Genomic DNA, 23,208 nt, shown 5'->3' with positions numbered 1-23,208 from the left:
AAGGGCGGCCTATAAATAAACAAATCTAAAATCTAAATCTAAATCTAAATCTTGGGTCTTGTAAAGATAACAAATTCAAAGTACTTTTTGCCTCTTGATGCTTCTTAACGTAAGGATCAATATGTATTTTGAAACCCTGAACCAGGGTTTTCATTTAGGATATTATTGAAGTAATTTAGGATATGCATAACATATTCCAGCAGGTAATGTATTATATTTCTCTTGATATACTGACCATGTAAAGCTAAAAAGCATGATAAATTATCCTTATCCTTTTCTCTCTTAGATTTCCAACCAAATATAAAAATATGATTACATTTCTCACGTTCTTTCTTTCTCCCCTATTTTTTTCAAAACATTTAAAATGATATTTTGCAACAAGATAATTGTAAACATTTAAAATTGAATAATTATAAACATTTACAACTGAAAATTGATGACTACTGTAAATATACCAGCAGTTATTGGCAAGGCTGAACGCAGAACTTGGGAGCAGAATCCAGGGTCTGGGCCCATTTAAGAGAATGATCAGAAGAGTCCTCAAAAGCAATGAAGCAACACTACTTCACCATGTGAAAAGGGGGATTTCTTATGAGGCATTAGCTTCTGGAAACTTCCATCTAATGCAATGCTCACATAGTAACTTAAAATGTTGCCTCATTTTTAATATCAGGACATCTCTGATTGCTTGAGACCAACCACAAATTATAGAGATTGCATATGAGATCTACTAGTAAATTCTTTGAGCATTTGCTCGATCACAGTTGGATTATTGGATTTAACAGGTCTTTGGTCTAAGCCAGCTTCAAAATACAAGTGTCATGACTAATGTCCTGGAAAACCCATGGCTTCCAGATTGTTCATAATGTATGTAACAAATATTGCAAGTGTGAGGACAATTACTAAAAAAGATTCCTCATAAATTTGCACTCAAGAAAAATCTAAAACATATACAGAATATATAATTTCCTTGTTTCTAAAAAAAACACACTTCTTGAAATATGTGGGCTGATGTGTTTGTTACTTTTTAAAGAACTTAGATATTATTTTAATATGAAGGTGTAATTAATAAATATTAATGATAAAGAGCTGTGAAAACATGCATATAATAAACCTCAAGTCAGCAACTGTTGAATAGGGAATGTTATATGAACTAATAGAAACACTGGAATGAATCTAAGAGTAAACAAGAGAGGGCCATTCATCCACCAATAGACAAAAGCAGCTGTGTTTTTTCCTGGGATCATAGAGCTATCATCTGCAATTGTCATGCAAATTTAGGAAAGGATGTGCTTGATTTATGAAACTGCAAACAAACTCTACCTGTATATCCTCCAAAACATATTTTTGCCTTTAATTCCAAATCACAGCACAATCTTAATATATTCTACCTATAAATTTTCAGTTTAATTTCTAAAATGAATATGAGGGCCAGACCTTTCCTGATTTGTTTGTATGATTGTTTTATAAGCCTGCTGAGCTTGGTAAATATGATACCAAATGTTACCACGTGCGATTTCTCCTCCATGAAATAGACTTCTTCCAATTTTGTTATATTTATCTGATCTCAAACCCAGCCCCATCTCACCCTTCAGTTCTGTCAAGGTATCTCCCAACTGTTTGAGCACCAGTGATTTCTCCTCCAGCTCTTGTATGGAAATGAATCTGTGATTATGCATCAAATCCTTTTGGATCTTCTCTACAGATTTTTCCAAGTCACTGTGGATACACAAAGACAATACGCTGACGTCAGGGAGAAAGGGAAAAGAAAAGACATCTGTTGCCATTCTCTCGAAATGAAATAAAAGGCAATACAGCACTAAAAAAGTTAATTTCTCATTCTTTCCTGACTACTGACCTTCATCTTCTACTTTTCCTCTTTCCATGAGGTAAACTAGTGGTGTAACTTGGATACAGACTCTTAAATAGCCATTTGCCTGTGGAAAGTTACAAGTAGGAACAATCCAGGTGGCTGATGTGTGTGTGTGTGTTTGTGTGTGTGTGTGTGTGTGTATGTATATGTATATGTATGTAAATGTATTGTTAGTATGATGAAAAATTCAAGTCCACTAGAATATCTCTGTATTGTTTTTGGCCATATATATGAAGAAGCTAGTGCTTTGTGTTTACTAGAATAAACAACAAACAACATGAAATCAAGCTAGTAAGTAATAAACCAGTTTTAAAAATCCCCAGAGATTGTACATCTTAATCATTTGACAGGTTTATTTGGGGATGTAGAAAGCAATCAGGAAGGTACCAAAATAGAACTGTAATAATGTAGAACTTCAGCTGCTTTTAAATTGGCGGAAACAGTCTCAGTTTGATTTTAAAAAAAATCATTTTTACATGCAATGAATTATGTGCAGACAAATGAAACTATTGACTAAATCTTCAGTTATGCCTAGAAAGTATTTTAATTATAAAAAGTGGGGAGGACCTCCCCCACCCCCGAAAAAAGGTTCAGTTTCATTAAAGAAACAAAAATGGTACAACTTGAAAGGTTGAAATCCCGGATTTGGAAGTAATGTAGACTCATTATAACATAGTCTCCAAGTTACATGTATTTGATGAATTAAAAAAAAAAAGACACTGAGAAATTCCCAAAAGTCATCAGCATGATTAGATCCAGGAAGCTATGCAACTTCCTCAGCAGTATAGTAACTGTTTATCTAAGATAAAAGAAGGATGAGAAAGATAGGGACTATATCATTGTCATAATATGTACCTCACATCCAGAGAAAACCAGTAGTTTCATATGGATGATAAAATGGATGCGGACAAAGAGGAACTTAAGCCAGTAAGCAGAATGAATCCTCCAGAATTATTTTCACCAGGCTTGAATCACTCAAGGCCTTTGACCTAATTTGAGACAGCCCTCAGCCTAATTTCAAAAGCTTTTTGAAATAAGTAGTTCAGATATCTGACAAAAGTAATTTGATTCTTTTCCAGAAATCTGTTGGAGCAGGAGGGAAAGGAAAATGTATAAGTGTGTGTGTGTGTGTGTGAGAAAGAGAGAGGGGGGGGGAGGGAGGGAGGGAGGGAGGGAGGAGAGAGAGAGAGAGAGAGAGAGAGAGAGAGAGAGAGAGAGAGAGAGAGAGAGAAGAGGTGAAGAGACAGAAAAATAAGAGAAAATGGCTGCTTAATTCACTTTTTGTGATGTCTCATCCAATTGAAATGGAACACTCAAGAGAGTGAAGATGATGGCCGTTTCTTCTGCATTGAAACTTTTGTAAAAAGTAGACAGCACTTTGCTTATACAGTCACAGCTTGTGGTTATGAATGTTGCCATAATGCGCACCTTTATATCTTCGTACTTATAGTTGTTTAAGTTTAAAAGGAAGAAATATTTTTAATTCCTAAATTCTTTCTCAGTCTCTTTGTCCAAACTAAACAACTGATTACCATTCTGATTGGCGCATACTTGAAGGGCAAGATATATATTTTCAAACCAACCATGTTTTACTTGTCTCAGCAGTGCAAATCTTAAATCCAACTGTGCATTATGGTATTAAGTTGTATCACTCACAGAATACTTAACCTTGAAATGTCATTCCCACCAGAAGCATACAAGGGTCACTTCCCCCAGCCCCCATAGACTATGACAAACAAGTTCTTCGTGTTGATCCAGCCTTGCCCTAGATAAACATGAACATTTTTACAGGATGCTCACTTAAGCTGCTGAGTTATGAGTTCTTCCTCATTGAGGTAGCGGAGGCGTTCCTCTTCAACCAGAGTGCGCTGCCGTTGTAAGGGATCTTCCTGTTTGCGCATGGTGTCGGTCACCCGCACACTGATTTCAGTCTCTGTCCGTCGCAACATGGTCTTCACTGTTTCTTGATTTTGAAGCTGAAATGGAAGGGAGGGGGAAGAAAAGCAACAGGAAAATAATCAGATACTCAAATCTAACATGTGAGGCATTTTCTTGTGGAACCACCAGAGTGTGTTTGATCGTGTGCGTTTGTGCAGTCCTGTGTTATTTCTACAGTTTGCTATGATTTAGGATAAGGCTCCCTAGGGTCAGCTGAATGATAGCTTTCCATGGTCATAGCTAAGACATTAAAGGAAAATTGGAAAAGTAGAAAGCAGATAAAGCAATTGTGAACTGTTTCTTCCACAGACAGTCAGGACCAATCAATCATTGGTGTAGGAAGCAACTGTTAATATTAATAAACCATGGAATTTAATGAAAGATGCACAGCTAATTCCCTTCAGGAACACTATGTAGACATTGTCACAGTCCAGCATTAAATTTTCTTTCCTAAACAGATGTATAAAATGGATAAAATAATTCATTTTCACAACAAACATATACACTTACTTCTTTCCAATAGGATTTGCACAAAAGGAATATTGAATTAGTTATATTAAAAAGGGTTTATATGTACCTGCTTTTAAAAAGATCTCTGGTTATTCTGTTTTCTCCCAAACAATGTAAAACTAGTGGGAAAGGAAGCAGTAAATGAGGAATTGGACCTAAATGTACATCTAAACCAGGGGTCAGCAACCTGTGGCTCTGGAGCCGCATGTGGCTCTTTCATCCCTCTGGTGCGATTCCCAGTCGCTGTTCGGCTTTGCAGTTGATAGGGCTTTTGATTAGGACAGGGAGAGGAAAAAGGATACTGTGCTAGGAGGAGACTCCATGGTGGGAGAACTGGACTTCCGGTCGGCTCCAGAATTGAATGGGGGTTTCAGGTTAGAAATTTTGTGGCTCTTTGAATGTTTAAGGTTGCCGGCCCCTGATCTAAACTCATAACACAAATTAATATTTATAGAGTCGCTTTACTGATGAGATGGTGATATATAAATTTAATTAATAAATATTTGTTTTATATTTAGAAGTATACAAGGTGTATACATGCATTTTTATTTTCTGTCCAAACTCAGTGAATGTATGATTCTTCAAAGGCCTGGAGTTTTCATTTTGTAATTTAGATTTGTATGTTGCCATTGGAGGGGAGAAATCCAATCTTATTACTGTTACATGTAAAATACTGCAACTGAAATAAATAAAACCTTACAGACTTTATTGTTTAACACTTCATGTTCTTTTATAGTCATGCTGAAATTGGATTGGAACACTGCATACATAATTAGAATTGTTTAAATTTCTATGAGACTAATTTGGGTTCCAAATTAAGAATGGTTAAAAACAAATACTTTTAGAAATATAATATAGCCTAGTGCTATCTTCTAACATTAATAATACTTTTGAATTGGCAATCAAGAGTTATTTTTTGTTTCTCTCTTCCATAGAGCTTGATTTCTTTTACTTATATTTGCAAAGTAACAAAAGAACATACCAGCTAGTCAAAGCTGATTTTCTAGAAATACTTATTTCTATACAGATTACATATAGAATTTTGCATGGCCTGACCAATGTGTTATGAATCCCTTGCCATTGGCTATTCTAGCAGGGTCTGGTGGGATTGGATGCCAGTTCATTTATCTTTGGAGCACCCTTTGTTGAATGAATTTGCCACAATCCAAACCCACCCATAGGAATGAGGTTACTACATGTGATTGACACCACAGAAGACATCCATGCAAATCTGGACACCAAATCTGTTGCAGAGTTTCAAAGCATCTGGGAGAAACGTGAGAGTGTGAGCCATTTGCCTTTCCACCACACAACACTGTTTGCTGCTTTCCAGTTTCCAACAAGCTGTCACTGTTAATTATCTCTGGAGTTAAGCAACTCAGAGAAAAAAAACAGAAGCACCTCCCACAGTTTGGGAGGGAAGATCAGATTGCTGGCTCTGGATGCACAGCTACCATCTGCCCTTTTATTTGGTGCCACAGACTCCAAATTAATCTCACCTGGCACCAAGGCAGTTTGTTTTGGTGAGCACAACTAATGAGAATAAATGTCAACAGAAAAGAGAAACAAAATTGAGAGCAAAAAGATAGCAAGGCAAACTCTTGTGGCAAGGTGGAGAAAGCCAAAATCTTATTTTTCATGGTGTCTGAAGGACAAGGAGAGATTTTAGGATTAAAACCCATCTTATCACTAATTTAAAGGAAACCCAAATAGAAATGGAAAAATAACAAGCTGGATTCAGATAACAGATCCATGTGGCCCATTACTGTCAGTATTGATTGGCAATAACACTTCAAAGTTTTAGACAGAGAACCTTTTGCAATCTTAGTTGATGCCAAGGATTAAACTAAGACTTTCTGTGAGTAATGTGTATGTGATAATGCTTAGCTATAGACTTTCTCTATGCCTACATTTCATTTGCATTCCTCTTTGTTCTTTGTGCCCCTTCCTTTCTCCCTCAATGGAACAATGGAAAATTATAGGGAAAGGTTAGTTTATTAAATGGAGTCAAAATGTGAGTTGGGGGGAAGAGAGGAATGAGCAGTACTGAAATTCAGTGTCTATGATTGCTGAATGAATACTGTTACTTTCCTGAAAGAAAAGTGAGATACAATTAGTTTTTGTCAACCTTAAAATCAATTCACTCCTTATGGAATTTAGCCAGAAACTATTTTTTTCTTTTAAAAAAGAAATAAGTTCTGGTTTAGGCCTTTCAATTTTGTGTTATATGAAGCATAAGATTACATCAAATAATATAATTTTATTTCCAAGTGCCCCTCCAAATTCTCCATCAAGTGAAGCTAAATCCACAGAGCTGTATATATTGAGTAATTTGAACAAATTTGCAATGCTTCTGCTTCACCTAATTTATTTGTTTTCTGGTGTTATGCAGAGCATGCTCTGACAACTGGGCATCAGATTCAGCATTCTCTGGCTTCTGAACTCTGAGTATGAAGCATCATTTACTTTCGAAACACATCATTTCTAATGCATGGAGAAAAGGTTCAGTCTCATGGAACCAACGTAATAGTCTAAAATTTTCTCCTCCATTGGAAAAAGAATAAAATATAATATTCCTTCCAATTCAGGTTACCTGCAGCTTCTTGAGTTGGTGCAGCTGGTTGCGGAGTTCACTGGCATTCTGCTGCAGGTCATGGAGATGCAGCTGCATGTGTAGACGAGTGATTGCAGTGGGCTGCCCAGCTGGTGTGCCAGTAGTTGATGGGGGTGGAGGTCCAGGAACTGGAGTCCCTACATTGCTCTTGCTTAGGTCTGAAACAGGAAAAAAAAACCCCAGAAATGCATGATAATCCATGGATATTGAGAAAAAAAAGAGAAAAATTATGTCATTGAAATCCTTTATCAAGCTTGGGTAAAAATACAAATTCTGTAACTTTCAGTTCAAAGCATTATAAAAATATTATCAAAGAGAAGACAACATCTTGAGTAATACCCTCTGCATGAATAAAATACACTAGTGAGTAGTAGCTTCATTTTTTACTACAAATTGGTCTGGATAATGCTATTTTTTCCCCTCGCAACTCCGAGAATGCAGAGAACTGTGAATTTTAGTATTGGCTTCCCCTCATTTATCTAATACTTTTCTTTCAAACCAGCATACAGAAGGGCCTGGTAGTTATGTGAAACTATCTTACCTCAGTTTATCTTTGTAACAAAGCCAATTCATTTTTTTAAGGTAAGAACAACTACCCTCACTTTAAACTGCATTTTTAATATCATGCTTCAAATCTGTTCAACTATGGGGCATCATCAAGAAGTTGAATCAAGAGTGAAGTCAAATTCTTGCTTCCATTTTGTTCCAGACAGCCTCAAAAGTGGAAAAAATACCAGTGAACATGAGAAGAGCGTACAGGTTTCTATAACTTACAGCAGAAAAGGAAAAGCACAAATAATAAAATGGAAGGGTGGGAGATTTTCATGAAAACTTCCTAACTCTAAAGTCCACCTATCAAGATAAAAATACTTTTAGTATATTTCTCCTGTTCCAGATAAAGCAGCAATGACAATTGGAATTTATACTTCTGGTTTTACTGCTCTGTTATTGAATTTAAGATAATTTCTTTTCCTTGGGATGTCACATTTGAGGATGGGATTTCAAATGCTCACTTACGTGCTGATGGAGGTGTTCCTCCGTTGGTCCCTTCTGTTTTCTCACTGTAATGACAAGCAAGATATAGATTCCAAAAACATTTCTAGGTTTAAGATGTTTAGATGGGAGCAAAAATTATTATACTGTAAACAGTGAGTGATTTGTGTATATGATTAAAAGTGAAGCTTACTTGCATTCATAATATTCTAGGTGTCCACAGTAATGCCAAACATAGAAAACACATTTATTCATCTCAGATGCAAAATGTGCATTTTAAGTGTGAGGCATGTCTGCTCCAGGTCACAGAGAGAACAAAATTCTATTATTTATTTATTAACTAGATTTATAAGGTTTCCCAACTCAATCAATGTGACTCAGGGTAATGTACAAAGCTTTGCCCCAAGAGATAGAAGAGTTGAAAGATGAGTAATAGAGGTAGGAAGAGGAAATAGAGGAAATAATTAATATTATATTCCCGAGCTTTTGATTAAAGGTTGGAATTACAAGAAGTGGAAAACAAGGGAAACAAGCAGAGAGCTTTTGCTTCAGGAAATTGTATCTCAGGAATAGGTAAATAAGACTAGAAGCATAACTAACTATGTTAATTTTTATCTTTTTTTTTTCTATATTGTATTATTTGAGCTTTGCTAACTTTTGTTCTTTTCAGCCTTTTTTCTTATAACAGGGTGTGCCCAAAGATCTAATTTTTTCTTTATATTTTCTACCATGCAATTTGATAGAAAATTTATGGTAGACAAGCTTAACCTATGATCCATTTCTCTCTTTTTTATGTTATCACATACGCTTTGTTTTATTTATCATGAATATTTGCACTTTAATAATGTTAAAAAGTAAGATTTAATTTTATTTCTTTTTAAAAAATAAAGATTGTTTTTCATTAATATCTTGTGAGGTTGATCTGTTTTTTTCAAAAAAGGCCAGGAAAGAATATGTACATTGCCAAACTTGACGAAATAGTAGGAGTTTATGCTAATGCAACAATTTATCTCATGTCACCCCATAAGAAAGATCGGACTAAGAAACAGAGACCATGCAAACCTAAAGATTTAATTGGAACTATAGTAACAAAATATTACAAGTCTGAATGTCCTTCCCTTCCCTTTCTTTCAAGGCCATCCTCTATACAATACCCCATTCTCATTTTAATTATTTGAGCCACCAAAGCAGCATGGATTGCCAGTGTCCTATTTCTTTAAAAGGAGGAGGGTGCAATAACAACCCTTCCATTATCCCAATTAAGTACAATTTAAGCTAAGGTAACTGATTACTGTACAAAGGTACTTCACAAGATATTGATGGTGTAAAGGAAGTGATATTCTCAGTAATGATTCTCCTTGGAATAGAGGGCTATATAATGTGGGAAGGATCAGTTTGGAGATATGTAGATAATCTGCAAAATGCTGCTCTACTACTAGGTGTTTTGCCTCATAGTTATTGGAATACAAACTTTATGGACTGATTGGTTGAGCATATTTGGCCGAGAGTTATTGCCTTAAGATCATCTGCAATTAGAGTGACCAACTACAAAAAAAATCCATGTTTTTTCACTTAAAATGCTTCTTGCCACTCCACTATAATTCATGACTGAACAAAGATTTGGCCAAAATCTCATATACTAGCTAACCTTTATATCATAGAGACTTTCCTTCTATTTTAAATCCACAACAAAAGCAAATTAGCCAGTTTGGTTAGATTGTTGAAAATATGAAGTTCACCATCTCTATCAATGTCAAAAGGAAGAGCAGCAGTTCACGTAGTTTCACCCATCAAGCCTCTTACCTGGGGGTCTCTCCATCTGAGCTTCTCATTAATGCACTCTGAACCAATCCTGTGAGGCTGGCAATCTGTTTTTCCATCGCTTCCATGCGCTCCCTTAATAAAAAGAGAGAGGAAAAGGGAGAAAGACTGTATACATAAAAAAGTCCAGACAAAGCAGTAGGACAAATATATGCTTTTTTATTGTTTCCTAGTATTATGGCAATATTAGTAAACATAAGAATACAGTATATTTATTTGTATTCAATTTTGAAAGAGTATTCCTGCATGTCTCTCAGTTTGATAGACCTGTTTGTAATAATATAAAAAAGTTAAAAGTATAAAATCACCAAAGCAAGAAAAAATAATACTAAAGAAACAGTATCATATTCCAGATAAAACCGCAAGGAAATTACACTTTAAAAAGCACCTAAGGGAAGTCCATGTAACCTTCTGAAGCTCTGTAGAGAGTAACAGCCTCTAGTACCATGGTGAAAACTAAGAAACAATTGACCAAAATATAGGCTTCCTTAGGACAGGAAATCAAGACCCTAACAGCTCTGTGGAATCAGCACAAATCCACAAAGACCTTATAAGTACTTCTGGGAACCTGGAAGGAAGACAGTCACATGAGATATTTTCTCGATACTTGATGCCCTTCAGATGCAAATCCTGTAATTCCAGCTAGTATACAGCAAGAATACAAGGTTGGGAATTTTGCTAATAAAGCCCTCAAGATCTGGCTCTCCCAGCAGGCCTGGGGATAGGTTCCTAATTACCCGCCCGAGTGTTTGATTGTTGAATGAAAGTTGGGTTTTTTACTATTTTTCTGTTGTTCACATATTGTTTGTTTTGACCTTGCACTTCCCCTTCCTTGTGGTTGTAAGCCGCCCTGAGTCCCCTCAGGGAAAAGGGCGGCATATAAATCTCAATAAATACCTAAATACCTAAATACCTAATTTAGCAAATCAGATTTTGAATAGTAGTATTGTACATAGTGGTATGTGACACTCAATCCACTGTGGTATGTGACACTCCAATGGTGGTATGTGACACTCCAATCCACTGTTCTGTTCTTTCCACTCCACCTCTGTATATCAGGTAATGTGCTATTGGAAAAAAGTGTCACGTGCACGACAACTCTTTGTCGGTGATTTTGTAGCCTTCATTTCACTCTACTTACAATTGCATTAACAACCTGATGAGCATGTCTACTTTCTCAGTCATACATAGTCACCCAACTAGTGTGGGCGACTGTTATACTAGTAAAACTCAGGCCTCCTGTATCTTTAGTTGGTCAAAGTGCCTTTTGGGGTCATGCTCCATGATTTGACTTTGAAAAGGGAAGGGCAGAAATGAAATGAGACAGCGTGAGACTAAGAGTGGTTTTGTGTTTTGGCTTCTCTCGCTCTCCCCACCAAGTGTCCATCCCAAAGGGCCTCTTCAGGCAGTCTTTCTTCAAGGTTTTGAACTGAGGAGGAATTTCTCACACATACTTTCCACTTCATTAACTTCTGATAGGACTATGACTTTGATTCTATTGACCTCTTCTGTTTACCTTTCACTCCTTCTCCCTCTTGATGTTTCTAACCATTTCTTTTTTCTGTATTTCTCTTATCCTAATGATCTCTGTTCTTACATTTCCCCCTGACAACTCAAATCATCTGAGAAACTATCCTCATTCCTGGAGATGTAAGCACAGGAAGTTTAAACATGAGATAAGGCACACAATCTTATCTTGTATAATTTGCTTTCAGAGTCCTAAAAATTATGGGTAAAGAGACAGAAGTTAAAAATGGGGAGAGAATAGATTAAGTGCTATGGTGACATTAAATATCAGTTATTCCAATATTCTTTTGTCAGCCCTTCAGTACTACTGGGACCACAACAAACTGAAATTAAGACAATGAAAGTTTTACAAAATATGTTATATCCTGCTATTTCAGGGGTAATCAAACATTTGGGAGCAGTGCTACATTTGAAATGAAACACCTTTCTACCATTACAGGAGATTAAAAAAAACCCATACTGGATTGCAGCCATCCCCACTTTATTTTCTACAATAAAAAATCAAGTGGAATCTCAAGCTATGCTTGGGAATGATGCTTTGCTCTGCAGGATGCAAAGCTTTTCATTATTATAAAATTAAAGAATCCTTAAAAGAATAGGGCAGGAATCTTGACAGTTTATAAGCAGGCACATTGTTGTCTTGATACATTAATTGGGGACTCAGACAGTATATTATCAAGCAATGACTTTGGGCTTTCTATAACATTTAATTGAACAATAAGACTCCTTCAGTAAAAAAACCTTCTCTTCTTTGTTGAAAGTTTCCTGCTTGCCGATTTTCACTCATTTTATTGCTTACTGCTGGGAAATAGGTGATAATTGTCCCACGAGTAGCATCTTTTAATTGAAGTTTGATTTCAGCTTCCCACAAGAGATAGCTATAATGACTATTTTCCTGCCATTTTTAATTTATTTCTTTTTAAATGAGCAAAATAACCCCTTTTTGCCTATAATGAAACAAAAGAAGCAAAAGGAAGAACCCAAGATATCATGTTTGCAACAGATCTGACATTTGTTCAGCAATCCTATTGGCAATTATTCAGCAGTCAGCCTCATTATAGAGTAGAACTTAGTTCTGAAGAGTACATAGGATTATGCTGTAAGAGGTAATTATTAGGCATATCCGTTCAGACTACCCACTCAGTTGTCAAGTAATGTAAGGGCAGAACTTGCAAGAATAGGAATCTAAATAAAGGTACACAGAAAACCGAATGCTGCAACAGTATTTTGCATTGTTGCACTGGATTAATCTACTGCTGATGTAAGCACTTGGCAAATTAAAAAGGAAAAAATAAACAAAGATCTGGAAAAAAAATAAAACACTGGAAATGCCATTATTAGAATGCTTTGGAATAAGGCTTCCTTTGCCTGACTTCCTTTGAGTGACTGCCTTCGTCACTAAATTTTATTTTATTTTTACAGAGGATCAAGATAGCTTCCATTTGTAATTTTGCTGATTTCCCCCCACTTTTTTTATTTCTTATCTGCGGAAAGCTGAAGAGAAGAGGGACACAAAAGAAGGACCTTACCCAGGCCTTAGATCAAGAGACATTTGTGTCATCATCAGTAGGAAGCCTGCTTAACATGTCTTCCTTCAGTCCATAAGAAGACACAAATGTATGCCAACATTACTTGCATTGTCTTACAGCTGATCTCTGCTCTGCTTTGGTAATGAGACAGCAGTGGGAGGTTCTGTTCTGACAGGTTAACATGGAACTGATTATGGAAAATGATTGGTGGATTTCCTGCTGCTGAGAAAAACAACTTCCAATTGCTCTCCTTAATGAGTGAGGCTGGGAAAAGAGGTTAATTTTGACAGATAGCTGGGACCTATCTTCTGGCTTTAATTGAAAGCAGATTGCTGATGATTTATTTCTCTTGCATATTTGCTCAATCCCTCCTTTCTTCTTTGTGTAATATTTTGTTTTTCACTCACCTGTTTCTTTTGGGCTTCCTTGTTCTTTTGCTTATTCATGTTCTCTTGCTGTCTCTTTTGCTTTGTCGAAAAAGAGCTGTCAGGGGGCTATGGGCAAGTGGACTCACCACTTCATCCAGCAGAGTGCTCTTTTGTGCAAGCTGCCTTGTCAATCAGGCTCTACTAATCTCGCATGAGAGTGCTTGGCCCATGTAGGCAATTATCCTTCATAGTGCCTGATCATTGATTATAAAAGCACTAGTCAAGCACCCTGTGCTCAAATGCATAGTGTGTCTCATCACTCCTGCTACTCCAGCCAAAATGACTCCTATGGTCATTTTGGCTGGAGCAGCTGGAGTGGTCAGATACAAACAAACAATTTAATAACCCATGTGCATTTATTTTAACATATTGGCACAAAATAATCAACATCACTTGGGTTGTTTTGTGGCAACAGCATCATAGGGTAGAAATCTCATTTGCTCATTTGTCATTTTTGTACTCTTATCACATTTAGTTCAGAATAAGAAAGCCTGCATTTTAGGGTCCAACTTTTCAGTATGCAAATTATTCAAGCTGCTTATCCCTGTGTTATTAATAATGGTACATCTATTGTTAGCAAGAAATGACAACTTCCATCTTTTTACCTTGTTTCGGTATCCTTGGCAGGCACAGGTGAACTGAATCCAGAATGAGGTCGTTCCCCAGGTCCAGGGAATAGTTCTGAAGCACCTGAAGAACTGAGATTCCGTGGTTTATTGACAGGGCTTTCCATGAACACTGAGGAACAAGAGTCCTTGCGGAAAGTTTGCCGTACTGGTGAGGATCGACTTGGAGGCCCTGAATAAGGGCTGTGAGGACTTTGGCTCTGCTGAACATCTACCAGTCGGCCATCAGCTATTTTCTGGGGAGATGATGGTGGCAAACGGAAGCCCATCCCTGGGCCGTAAGTATCACTGTAGATCTGTGCATTGGGCTTATATAAACTATCTTCCAGTTCTGATTGTAGGGCAGCAGCTGAATAGGTGCTAAGAGAACGCACTGAGCCCCGCTTATAAAGCCCTCCAGGGTAAGCAAATGGATCCCCCATCCCAGCCAGTGACTGAGTAGATGTAATGCTCAAACGTCCCTCATGCACCATACTATATGGATCAGCATACAGGCCTTCATTCTTCACCAGAACCATATTTTTTCCCACCAGGTCTTCATCCGGCTTGACATCCCGGCGCTCCAAGATAGCACTTGGACTTGGTGAGACTCCCTGAGCTGGAGGGAGGTTGGAGAGGCGCTCTGCATGATGCACAGGACTGCCAGCATAGGAGGGTGGGCGCCCACCACTGTAAGACATACGGGAACGGGAAGGTGAGGATGATTGGAGCACTGGAGGAGGAGAGCCAGAAGTAAGGTGGGAAGCAGGAGACATGCTGTTTAGGCGCCGGGTGGGAGAGGATTCTCTGGAAGTGTAGACCACCTCTCTCTAGAACAATGAGATGTCAGAGAAATTCAGAACGTCATAAATCTTTTCTGCATTATCACAGTATATAGGTGAAAATATGTGATATTATTTAATCATATGAAACAACCTATAAGTGCATAATATATACTGAGTTGCATAAACATGGAGAACAAAATGTCTTATTCTTATTCCGGAACAGAGTTCTCTCTCTCTCTCTTTTCTTTCTTATAGTTTTTTTTTTTAACTGATGATTCATTCCATCCCCTTTTTTGGAAACATATTTTACTCTGATGAATGCCTTGATGGGCGTATTTATTATTTCCCTGCCAAAAATTCTGCTTATGCTAGTGAAATATTCATTGGCAACTTGCCAATGTTTTTCAGCTTTCTGACTCTTCCAAATTACAAAGCAATTGTTTTTCCTTACTAAACTAGGTTGTTCCTTATAATAGATGGATAACTTGTACTTACTTTTCTAAAACTAATCACATGTGGGATTAGTGGGATTTTTCCATGTAGGAAGTTGTGGGATAACATGATTTTGCACTACATAAATGCAAGTCCCATCCTAAATTTTTCAAAGCTCATAGGCACCATCCATTAACAGAGGATTCTCTATAGTCTTTTCTTAAAACAGAACTAAATTAGAATCCCTCAGAAGCAAAATTTTATAGGATATATAAATTGTTCCCACAGTGGAGATACTTAAAAAAAAATTCTGAATAGCTAAAGCTCAAGGGAAATACAGATCTTCCAGTGATCCTCTCTACTGAAGAGATTTAGTTCAAGTATTTTAGTTTTGCTGAAAAGGAAAGAAGAAAAGGAGGGGGTGGGGAAGGTGCTTAGATTGGAATTGTTAGGATTTTTCAGTTACTTTCTGGGGAAATAATCACCCCAGTGCACATCTATAGCTCTCAAACTACAAGGAGGAAATTGCCGTCTTCTGCTAGAGTACATTGAACATTGAAGGAAGATTATGACTGCAAATCTGCAGTCCACAATGCTAGGTATAAGTCAATGCATGTCTACATGCATCATATATAGAAAAAGGTATTAGTGAAACGTTCCTTAATACGTTGCCCGTTTTGTCTCTTGTGGCACTGACAATAAAAGAACAGGATGGCCTCTGTGCAATCCTTTGCTCTTACCCGAAGGTCACCATTGGTGATGTGGGATCCAGGGAATGAGGCATAAAGTGGTTCTTTCCGGTAAATTTTGATAATACTTCTGTCCTGAATATCCCTGGAAGAACAAAGCCCAAAGAATCACATGAGATAAATGCATATTAGGTTTGGTTATTATTTCAGGTCCTAAAATATGCTCGAGCACAGTGATAGGAGCAAGATGCATAATGCACAGGCATTTCCTGTGCCATTGTTTCCTGTTCATTCCAAAAAGCCTTCAAGCAGATCACATCAGAATTTAGAATTTATAATCTTTTTGCAGTAATCTGTTGCTTTGATATACAGCAGCATGTCCATGCAAATACTTCTGCGGGGGTGAAATTTGTACCTAGAGTCAACATTGTATGAGTCCTTTACATCTGTGGGCCTCCTTTCTTACTTGTAAGTTTGGGCTGATTTGCCAAAGCTCACATAAAAGGAACCATGAAGATCTACAAAGGGGTGGGGGTGTTTCTAGTAAAATGGATCCTCCTAATGCTATCATTCAAAAGGTACTGTTTAATTAAATCTCTTTTCTTCTTGAATGAGTTGTTGAGGAAAGGTAAAAAGAGAAAACGAGAAAAGCAGCTGTAGGAACCACTATAGGGAGAGCTACAAAAAAAGAGATTAAAAAGTGCTAGTCTTGGATAAAAATACTTTGCAAGAAAATATACTAAGTTCCTCAAGGGGGTGATAAAAACAAGGATGACTAACTTGATAGAAGTATTTAACAATGATGCATAATAGAAAGAGAATGGCTAGAGACAATTTTTTTTCCTAACACCTAGCATCATAACAATAGAACTTGACATTAAATAATTAAATTGATTGGCAATAGATTTTTGGGGGGGATGACAAGGAAAAATGTTTCTTTCCATAAGAAATACTCTACTAACAGAATCAGTTGCTGCAAGATTTATTTATCTATAATAAGGGCTTCTATGTTGCTACATTCCCATAGACTGTAAATCACTTACAGAACAAAACACCACAGCAAAGATAAAATGTAAACTTATAAAACTCCCAAAACCAGGACCCATCATCTCATAAGGGTGGGTTAAACCTCCATAGCCCTCATACTTTCTTGAAGGGTCAAATCTTTATGGCCTTTCAAAAGATGCAGGTGGACTGCCAAATATCCAAGAGTAAAGGTAAAGGTTCCCCTTGCACATATGTGCTAGTCATTCCCAATTCTAGGGGGTGATGCTCATCTCCGTTTCAGAGCCAGAGATCCAGCACTGTCCAAAGACATCTCTATGGTCATGTGGCCAGCATGACTAAATGCCAAAGGCTCACGGAACGCTGTTATCTTCCCACCAAAGGTGGTTCTTTATTTTTGTACTTGCATTTTTACATGTTTTTGAACTGCTAGGTTGGCAGAAGCTGGGACAAGTAACAGGACCTCACTTCATTACGCAGTACTAGGAATTCGAACCGCCAAACTGCTGACCTTTCTGATTGACAAGCTCAGCGTCTTAGCCACTGAGCCACTGCGTCTGTTCCAAATCAGGGAGGCCATTTGCAAGAAGGCTTGCCCTCTCTTCTTGATCTCACCTGTACCTTCAATGCAGAGAAGGCAGTCCCATAGGTATAAAACCCTGAGTCATGAAAATATGGCAATAGCCCACAGATTGAACAAAGAATGATTTTTTTAAAATATCATATTGCTATAGTAAACAAATAAATGTTTATGATAGTTCATGATCAAGACATCTCTCTTGCCAGGTAAGTAGGCTGGAGTTGGTATTCTTAATGATTAGAACAGGGGAAAAATATAACATTAGAGCTAAATACAATGAACAAGCTATGTTGCCACAGGCTGTATTTGATTAATATTTTCCTAAAATATATTTTGATATATTCTTGACAGAAATAACATTTATGTTTTCATCCAGCCTTCTACAATTCCTCTGGAGCAAAAAGAAACATTAGGAGAAACTTCTTGATGGAAAGAAGTATTTGGCAGCAGAATAATAGAGCAAAGGGTCTATTTTTCAATTGCTGAAAATCTTCTAGAAAAGCTGAAAGCCATCTTTCGAGGTTCCTTTAGCAAGGGATCAGACTAATGGATAGAAGACCTTTCCACAGAGATCATACAGAAGTGAACATTCTGTTTCCCCTGTTATTTCCTACCAGGAGTTAATATCTACAGCAAGACATACCTGACATCCTCCAATTCATAGAAAACATTGCGGGATTCGTCTTTAATCAGAATGGCAGTGTTTGGGGACTTGAGCATCCCCATTGTCAACTTCTGAGGAAACATGTGAACAATGAGGGCATGTAGAGTATCCATGCTGCTGATTTCGTGGGTGATATGAACCCTCCTTGTCTCATCCCCAAACTGCAGGAAAAGGATGCCTGAGGAAATGGAGAATAGAACAGGAAGGAAACAGTTCAAAAGATAGAATTGTTGAGTGACTCATAATTATAAATTTTAAATTCCATAGGATATATGTGTGTGTGTGTGTGTGTGTGTGTGTGTGTGTGTGTGTATGTATGTATTTTGTGTCACAACCCCTGGTATGCCCAAATATGGTCACCCTAGGAGACCATCCAGACAGAAAGCCATTATTTTTACTGTTGCCTTTGTTACATTTGTGTTGCATTTGTGCTGATAAATAAATAAAGGGAGTAGTATAGATCTATTTCAAGCTATTTAGCTCTCATCAGCTAAATCCCAGTAAGGGTATGGCTAGCAGATGAGAGCTAAATAGGACATGAATTCCTCTCCCAAGCAGGGGTGGGCTTCAAAAATTTTAGCAAGGGGTTCGCTGCCTGGTTGTTGTGTGGACGTGGCCTAGTCAGCCTTTTGCATCATGGCAGGGGTGGTGGTGTATTTTTGCCCTCCCCAGATTCTGGAGTTTTTCCTCAAGACTCCGGAAGCGTGAAAATGGCCTCCCCAGGCTCTGGAGGCCCTCCGGAGGCCAGAAACGGTCTTCCAGTGTTCCTGAACTTCTGGTGGGCCCGTTTTTCACCCCCCCTGAGCCTCTGGATGTGCCCTGCACTTACCTACATCCAAAATACACTGCCTGGGAGGATGGGTGGGTGGGCAGGGCCAGCCAGGAGTGGGATTTGGGGATTCTCTGAACTGCATAGAATCTTAGCAAGAGGTGCTTCCAAACCCTTGAGAACCATCAACAGCCACCTCCCCCTGCCCCCAAGCAAACCTCTCACATTTGTGTGATGATAGCATATGACCCAGGAAGCAAAGATGATAACTTTATTTTTAGTATTTCCAGCAATTGCAAAGAGGCCTGAAAAGAAATCTTTGTAAAGTTAGGCTCTTCCTCCTGCCCCCATTTTTCTATTGGGGGGGGGGACAAAAAAGGTGACCCATGGTGGTGGGACCAGAATTGGTCTTTCACTGAGCGGCTTGAAGGAACATGCCGCACTTCTCAAAATTTCAGTCTTTTGTCTCCCAAGCCACACATTTCCCTGAAACAAGCAACAGTCACAGAGACTGAAATCCTAGAGAAGTTTTGCAGATTCCTGCAGGATTTCTTACATAGATGCCTTAGGGCCTTTGTTAATAGGTGCATAAGTGGTAAAATATGGTAAATGGTAAAATATGGAATAATCTTCTCCAATTTTGTGTGTTTCAGGTATAGAGAACATTGCCAAAAAGATTCCCATCATTGCCAAAAAGCTCTTCTAGATTGTTATGCAATTATAATCTAATATATTTTAAGAACAACATTATAAGGGAAAAAATAGAATCACAAATACAAATGGAACTATGTGCTGTCAGATATATGGCTAAATATTCAATTTCTATTTTAGTATCTACTAGTAGCACATGCAATTAGTAACAAGATTTTGAGATGTGTGAGTATGAAATTGCACAATCTCACCATTTTCACAGAAAAGCTAAAGTTATTAATAGGTGATCAGGAATATAGCAACAATCAGGAGACTGGAGAGTAAGTAATATTCTGATTCTTCTACTCTATTAATTCAAAGATTTTAACTGGTGCTTTGAATGTCCTGGATTTCTAGATTTAATTTTTTTTAAAAAAATAATGTTTTATGAAGTTTGGAAGCTAAGTTGTTGCTAATAAAAATAATTGTGAGCAAGTAAATTAATATAGCTAAACTTTTTGAATTCACTCAAAATACTGGTGTCCTTGGAATAGCGTTGCTTGTTCTCTCTGGCAGTCATTCTCTAAGACAGCCTTTCTAAATCTGGAGCATGCTGGTTATGATGGAATATAGTTTTCATTAACTCTCACAGAATGTCTAATGGACTCTGTTGACTAAAAGTCAGAACATTCAGAGATGGATCTATAGAAAAGTTTTATGCTGTGTTTCCTACACTTATAATCCAGTATCTTTTTAACTAAGGATGTCAATGTTTTAACCTTAACCCTAACCCTTCTCTCCTAAAAATGTCAGACCCTTTCTCCAAAAATAATTTAAATAAATAAAATAAACATGCTACTGCTTCATCTAAGATGCTTATATAACCTGTAAGTGAAAAAAAGTGCTTATACGGGAACAGATTTAATCACATCCCCTTTGAGTGCTGCACAAGAAAACCTCCAAAAAGGTAACACAAAAGCACCTTTCATTTAAAAGAAAAATGACATCTCCTGCCCAAGATCATGCACTTTGTAGTGCACAAAGAGTTTACCTGGTGATCGAAGTTTTGTTTGGCTGGTGGAACGAGACAATGGCAGGCTTTGCCTAAAGCGATTCATTCTGTTGAACCCAATGGGCAGTTCAGCTTCAGACATGGTTTCCAGAGATTCTGCTGAAGCAAAGGAAAGCTTGGCTTGATCAGCCAGGCCAGGCTGAGAACCCTGTGAATGCCGAGAGCTTCGGGTCTAAAAGCACAAACAAAGAGAGAGGGAGGGAGGGAGAGAGAGGGGGGGGGGAGGTGAGACATTAGGACAGATATTTTCTATCACATTTCTAAAACACAGAGTTAAACATGTTACTGTCTCTCAACATTTTGATATAGCCAAATGTTCAGCTGTTATAGAAGGAATCCTCCTTTTGTAAGAGAAGGAAAATTTGCTAAGGATTAAATATGAGTTGGCAGCAGAAGGTTGTATCTCTAGTTTGTATCTGTCATCTTCTTTGTAAATTAAGCATGACAGCGAGCCCTGAAACACAACGACCTGTTGGGGATTGAAACTGCTCTCAATCAAAACAGAACCAGACCTAGTGATGCTCTTACAGCAATTTAATTTGCCCTCCATATTTGGAAGGCAGAATGTGTGGCAGACGAAGCCTCATAACAACAACAACAAAAAGGCTGGAAGACAAATGGAGAAATGTGATTTCTGAAGTGCCCCAGTTGCCTCTGTATTCCAATGGTCAAAAAAAGCATCTAACAGAAACACCAGCCAAAATATGGCTAACAACTCCCCAAGCAGTAACAGGAATCTTTGAGGATCCATCAGATGTCAGTTGTGGACCATCTGAATAAGTTTTTCCTTCCTTCGGAAGGTGGCAGCCATAGTCAAGGCCATTATCACAAGGAAGTGATCTGTCCATGGCAATGAACTGATGGAAATGTACCCCCCCCCAAAAGATAACAATATATTTGCTCCAAGGTGATTGCAAGATCTAAAACATAGCTGTATGTGCGCAGGAGCCAGTGATAGCCTATGACAAACATATGATTGCTATGATGACAATGAACTTCCAAGTGAGCTCTAATTCCAGGGAGAGGAGATTGAAATCACTTTCTACTCTTTGGTGTTATTGTGAATCCAAGATCTTACAATAATTATAATATGACAAAATAGAAATATATAGGGAAACAATCCTACTACCTAAATCTATTTAAATTGGTTTAAATGGAGTACAATCAAATGTGATCCTCCTCTTTATCTATTTCTTTGTCCAGTTGCATTATTATTTGGAACATGATCTGCAGCATGCTTGCTCAAAGGCAGAATGTGGCCTCAACCTGAAAAAAAGGTTGTACATCCCTTATTTATAAGAAATATTATAGTCCATAAATAGAAACCTTCCCAAAATATTTTTTTCTGAAAACTACAGAATCAATGTTTTATTCCAACATCTAGCATGGAAGTGGAATTAGGAAGCATAGTTATAAATTTTAACCAATTTAATTGATGTACAAGCACTTTACTTAATTAATAGTGGTTGATTAATTTTAATCAGCAGAGCTCTACATTAACAATGCTTGTTTAATTTTAAGTCTATTTTCATTCTGCTATATTGCTACTTATGGAATGAAATACAAGATATTAAATAAGCTATTCGCACAATACCTTTTTTATAATTTTATGGTACATGCTTCCTTTAATATCTAAAAAAAGTACAGTTTATTGAGCTTTGGCTTATATGCAAATGTACATAAATTCAGTCAATTAGATGACTGCTCTATTAAAGGCAAGTGATTAATCAGGAAAGATGTTTTAATTGGTCAATAGCTTCCACTGGAATGAGCTTCTGCCAGACTTGACAGACCAGCTCAATTAATCTAGTAGCCAAGCATTCATCCAATTTGTTCCTCAAGATTCCCAGCGATGAAAATTGTGTTTATGCAGGCATGTGCACACAGTCCTTGGCAATCAGTTCTAGTGCTGTATCAGTACTTAATATCAGTACAAAGTTAGATTTATGTCCAATGTTCTGATTTCTTTCCTTGATTACTATTTTATTCCTATAGTTTCTTCCCTTTCGCCTATGCTGCCTTTCTATTTTGCTCAAGGAAGCTTTCAGAGCTTGACAAAGAGGAAACTGAATTATTTTATAGGAATAGCAACTTGACAATCAAAAGACCTGTTAAAATGCAAATTCCATCCCTTTTTGTACATCCCACACATGACATCACAGCATACATTTCATCATTTTGACAAAAACCACAGGATGCAGGGGATACTTAAGGGTAGTGACATTCAGGAAGGTGAGGGGTTAGTAAAGATAGAGGGTTTAACATATTTTGCATCTATCTCAATTGGTTACAACCACAACTGGGACTGGAACTTGTATTGCTAAGTGATGTGGTCATTATATGAATTTTGCCTGATTTAATTATCTTTTTTGGCTGAAATCTTTAAGTAAACCACATGGCTTTCCCCAACTGGGAAGGTTGCAACTTCCCCCCTGTGATGGTCACAACTAGAAAACATATGACCTTGGGATGCTGCAACTATCATAAATACATGCCAAACACCCAAATGTTGATCATGTGACCACAGGGATGCTGTGGATGGTCCTAATTGCTAGGCCTGGCTGTAAATTATAACTTCAAAGATTTATTAAATAAATGATCATAAGTTGAAGACTACATGTAATGGAAAGCCAAAACAGAGGTTAGATGTAGCACAGCAATCAGCAGTGGGGAAAGCAATGTTTATACTGGCTCAAGGACAGGAGGATAGCATTTTAATTGAGCTTTGGGGAAAATCCCACAGA

At 37.5% G+C, this 23,208-nt stretch overlaps 1 protein-coding gene across 10 annotated transcripts in view; it reads right to left on the bottom strand.

Annotated features, from left to right (window-relative positions):
• Positions 1–23,208, bottom strand: part of SRCIN1 (SRC kinase signaling inhibitor 1) — a 309,886-nt gene that overhangs the window by 32,091 nt on the left and 254,587 nt on the right. For all 10 annotated transcript variants that reach the window (XM_087713548.1, XM_087713550.1, XM_087713547.1 and 7 more), the window contains 9 exons: positions 20,444–20,636; positions 17,973–18,171; positions 15,796–15,889; positions 13,839–14,668; positions 9,732–9,824; positions 7,953–7,996; positions 6,915–7,093; positions 3,674–3,849; positions 1,589–1,719 (listed from right to left, as the gene is read on the bottom strand). In XM_087713548.1, the coding sequence (XP_087569674.1) occupies positions 1,589–1,719; positions 3,674–3,849; positions 6,915–7,093; positions 7,953–7,996; positions 9,732–9,824; positions 13,839–14,668; positions 15,796–15,889; positions 17,973–18,171; positions 20,444–20,636 (1,939 nt within the window). The remainder of the gene's footprint in view (positions 1–1,588; positions 1,720–3,673; positions 3,850–6,914; positions 7,094–7,952; positions 7,997–9,731; positions 9,825–13,838; positions 14,669–15,795; positions 15,890–17,972; positions 18,172–20,443; positions 20,637–23,208) is intronic.

This window comes from Thamnophis sirtalis, unplaced genomic scaffold (genome assembly GCF_051295495.1).
Source record: "Thamnophis sirtalis isolate CommonGarterSnake01/CBP01778 unplaced genomic scaffold, rThaSir2_p1.2 scaffold_4, whole genome shotgun sequence".
In the NCBI taxonomy this organism is placed as follows: Eukaryota; Metazoa; Chordata; class Lepidosauria; order Squamata; family Natricidae; genus Thamnophis; species Thamnophis sirtalis.
Note: the sequence above shows the minus strand (reverse complement) of the source record. Positions and strands in the feature narration are given on the sequence as shown.